Source organism: Atta colombica, unplaced genomic scaffold, assembly GCF_001594045.1.
Source record: "Atta colombica isolate Treedump-2 unplaced genomic scaffold, Acol1.0 scaffold155, whole genome shotgun sequence".
NCBI classification, from domain to species: domain Eukaryota; kingdom Metazoa; phylum Arthropoda; class Insecta; order Hymenoptera; family Formicidae; genus Atta; species Atta colombica.
Genome location: NW_017259245.1, coordinates 1,591,448 through 1,595,784, shown reverse-complemented (window position 1 = coordinate 1,595,784; position 4,337 = coordinate 1,591,448). Strand labels below are relative to the sequence as shown.

General features: G+C 33.6%; 1 protein-coding gene across 4 annotated transcripts in view; it reads right to left on the bottom strand.

Moving 5' to 3' along the window:
- Nucleotides 1-537: 537 nt before the first annotated feature.
- The window catches only part of LOC108685602 (transmembrane protein 189), a 14,260-nt gene continuing 10,460 nt past the window's right edge, over nucleotides 538-4,337 (bottom strand). For 3 of the 4 annotated variants that reach the window (XM_018190466.1, XM_018190469.1, XM_018190467.1), the window contains exons 2-5: nucleotides 2,466-3,080; nucleotides 1,517-1,728; nucleotides 1,220-1,438; nucleotides 538-1,044 (exon numbers count right to left, since the gene is read on the bottom strand). In XM_018190466.1, coding sequence (XP_018045955.1) covers nucleotides 784-1,044; nucleotides 1,220-1,438; nucleotides 1,517-1,728; nucleotides 2,466-2,697 — 924 coding nt within the window. In that variant the 5' untranslated portion in view covers nucleotides 2,698-3,080 and the 3' untranslated portion in view covers nucleotides 538-783. Of the gene's footprint in view, nucleotides 1,045-1,219; nucleotides 1,439-1,516; nucleotides 1,729-2,465; nucleotides 3,081-3,719; nucleotides 3,757-4,337 lie in introns of those variants that run through there. The other variant, XM_018190468.1, reaches the window with a different exon arrangement.

The following is a 4,337-nucleotide window of genomic DNA, read 5'->3' as shown; positions in this document are numbered from 1 at the left end:
CGTATACGCATGTATATGCAGTCATATATATACAAATATATGCGCATATCTCTATCATGTGTTATCATACATATTTTTCATGTTTACTTTTATTCGTTTAACGACACATTAGAAAAATGCAATCGTGTATTTTAAAAAAATATGAAATACTTTAGCTTATTATTATGTCTCATATCTGGCCTTTAATATCACGGTGGTTTTTCTCGAATTGCTCTCTTGTACATCGTGTTAAAATAAGTTTGTGCAAAAATTGATACGCGATGATTGTGCGATACATAAAGAAGTTATCGACATGGTGTTGACAGATTTGTCAGATTGCAATTTCGTAAGCGTGATTCTGAAATTTATACTTATTCCTTATTTGTCACACACACACACACACACGCACGCACGCACGCACGCACGCACGCACGCACGCACGCACGCACATACACACACACACATACATACATGTATTATTGCGCGTACGTATTAAAAACGTGTAAACTTTAAAAGCATATCGAATAATGCTATTTTATCCTTATGCACTTTATCTGTCTTCAAAAGGCCTCGTATCGTAATACGAAAAGAAAAAGTATAATATGTATACATACTCGATATCTCTTCAAACAATTGAAGATTTCATGTATACAAGCTGTTTTTTACTATTGCCCATACAAATCTTTCACTTAATCTCTACTTAGTTCGATGTTTGTGTTTTTTTCCGTTACGTTTGGCCGTACGTTAAATATCTCGATCATATAGTAAAATATACAGTAAGGAAAGGAGGACGATTATTAATTCTCAAGAACGTTTTTGCGCCCATTTCAGATCGTCAGCTCTAGGTTTACAACCGGTGGACCACTCGATTATCACCTCTAAAATATACCAAAATTGAAGTTTTTCTAAAGGCCAGTTCAGCCATCCCGTAGTGATGCAAAAGTAAGTCTCGTGGGGTGCGACGTGGTGTACGCGGTGATGCTTCCTCGGCAGGATAATCCTGAGCTCTTGAAGCCATATAACCCAGCCAGGTAATCCGAAATATGTATGCGACCACTTATGTATCTGTAAAATACATTATCCTTTAATTGATAATATACAAAACAATTTTTAATATTGTATAAGTATTGTATTTAATTATAACATTAGAGCACATCATTAATATTCTAAAAGATAATTTTATTAAAATTGAGATATTTACCCGTATATTTTTCTAATATTCCTCTAATTAGACGTTTACCTGATTAGTCATTGCTACAAAAATGGCAAGCAGGAACCAATAACACGTCCACACGAATCGTTGTTGCATTTCCATTTCAGACAACGTTAGAAAATCCCACGTGAGCTTAGACAAGACTGGTATCGCGACCATAAAATTATCGCCATTAGTTTCTATGAAATCATGTCTCGTTATACTGGTAGGATCTATATGATGTTCGCGAAATGGTCGTAGGAAATTCTGAGAAGAAAAAAAAAGTTCTTCATAAATTAAATTCATGATTTATTTTGAAACATTTCTATATTTTCGATACTTTACCTTCCCCAGGATTGGAAGTTCAACGGATCCCCAGGTATCAGCAGCCCAATGAACCAAACCAGAGCCAAAGTCGGCGGTAATGATACCACACAGTGCAGCTATTGCTATGGAGCTCAAATTTTCTAGTCGTAATTTGATGAGCACGAATATAGAGTTCACAGCTATCAGAGTGATACAGATTCCTACACAGATACACTCTTGTGTTCTCTTTCCTGGAAGTATGTTATCAATAATTTGTTGTTATAAATACATAATATAAATACTTTTAATCATAATATATAGGATGTCTCACAACCGCATTTCCTCTTAAGCATAATGGAATTATAAAAGGTGAACGATTACGCATAATAGTGGAGTTCGATCAATCAAAATTGTACTAATTTGCAGTGTACTTATTTACAGAACGAATCATATAATACATATGAATTTCTGCAAATGAACTCAAAAATTGATTAATTGACAGATCTCTCCACTACGCATCCGTGTGAATGATTCATTTTACTTCTTACACCATGCTCTTAAAAACGTATTCTTAAGGTAATTTTAAAACGAAAATCCTAATACAAAAATTACCTCAAGATGTCTTTAAGAGGAAATGCGGCAGTTGTTATTTATACCCTGTATAAATAATAACATATATAAATATTTTTAATAAGCAAAAAATCTAAAGTTTTTAAAAATCGCTTGGATCGTTATGCTAAAATAGAAAAAACGCGTCTATTACACATTCGCTTCTTTTAAATAAAATATACAGTTAAATTCTTGGATACGTTAATGAATATCTTCTCTCTTTTTCTCATAACGAAGCAAAAATATTTAAGGTGTGTATATTCTTAGTAACCCAAAAATTTTAAGGACAATGGCGTTTTATCATCGCTATGCAAATGCTTTCACAGAGAAAACAAGAATAGTCGATCTTAAATGATTGGGATAAGGAGATTCTACGTACCAGTGCTATATAGATTCGCGAGCTCTTGGGCGCCTTTGTGATTCGGACCCCATCTGGGCACAGTTCTGTCTTCCTGCGAGGTCGGTATTACTGAGTTTGCATTAGGATCGTCCTCGAGCATCGAATTTTCATAAATCTGCCGCTCGGTCTTCACCGGCGCCAGGAAATTAGTTGCCATAGAACATGCGGCCGATGCGGCCTGTCCTAGGTTCGGCACTTTTATATCCTCCATGTTCTCTAGTCGAAAAATTATTATGCGAATCTACATGAACGAACAATAATGTTCTAGCATATTCCTTCAGAACTCGGGAGCATTTCGCAGAATTCGATCATTTTCCGACATTAAGAGATATTATCACTCGTAGAATATGAAGGCAATAGAATTTTTTTTGTATATTAAATATACAAAGTTAAATTATATTTTGAGATCGTCATATTATGCATCTCCTTCGGTGTCCTCTCCCTGTCGAATGAATTATTCGCTCCAATTCGTGCGATAAAATGAATTGTCAGTCCGCGCATTATCCTGAGAAAGTTTAGAATCGTTCATCCATGTAGATCTTCACTAGTTCAGATCTTCTGTATTTTTCAGATATCGGACGTTGCGGCAAGTACCTACAATTAAATGACACATTCCATGATATACAATCTCAATCAAGAGAGTGACATCATCTCGACTTTATCATAATAATCGAGCATTACTTGAGTTGTACAGAGATCTGATTTCTCGATTGCTTTTTTTCAGGGAATGTTGAAAATGGGAATGGAAAAAACCTTGTAGTTTCTTCAAAGGAACAAACAACTCGAAATTAATCAAAGAATCAAGAATCGGCGGTTCAAGAGAAACAGCATAGAGATTTCGTACTTATACCCGTTTTCACTAGTGTAGATTAATTTTAATCTCGCTCTAAGAATCAAAAAAAGATGAAAAATTGAAATTAAAGTTAATCTACACTGGTAGACATGGACATTACCGAAGAGTACTTTACACATATATGTTCACGCAATGTCGACACAACTGATATTATCTAAATTGATATTATCCGTTCATATATCATTCGTACGCAATTACCGTCAAATATACATGATTACATACATGCATTTTGTATGCGATTATCAGTCATTTACATATCGTAATTGCGCCACGTAATATCGTAATGAATGAAACACAAGTCGCATGCCGAAATACGCGAAATTCTATTCAATTTCAAATTAGTCACTACGCGATATAAAGTAGGTTAATTCCGCACTTACACGGAATCATGGAAGATTATGTCTTCATATCTTCGCGAGTATCGCGTGAGTGTTCTTAGATTCACGCGACATCCATAACGACATTCGCGAGCCTCCTACGCTACATTAAAATGCTCACGCGTATTCTTATATGTTTGTATTAGCAATCTTCGAATGTGAGACTAAAAAGTACCTATTTGTACATGTTAATGCGTTTACGTAAAAATCCACGCAAGAACATAAGAATGTACATTTATAACGATGCTTAATGATGCTATTTATGAAGTTTTTAATTGTAACGCGAAAAATTCAGAAATTCCAAAAATTAATTATTCTCATTTTATTAATTATTAATTATTAATTTTATTAATTATTTTAAAAATACACGTATATACTATACTACTACTACTATACACGTACACTACTATATACGTACTACTACACACTATCTTTTACATACAATTATTACCAAATACTTTCCTTAAAACACAGATTCTTTAACAAATTTTAAATCAATTTTTTTTTAACAAATATCTTGAAGTATCCATATTTTTTAAGTTAACTATATATTGAAAATAGGTCAACTATATATTGAAAGAATTTCAATCTAAATAATTTTATCACAAAAATATGTAATAT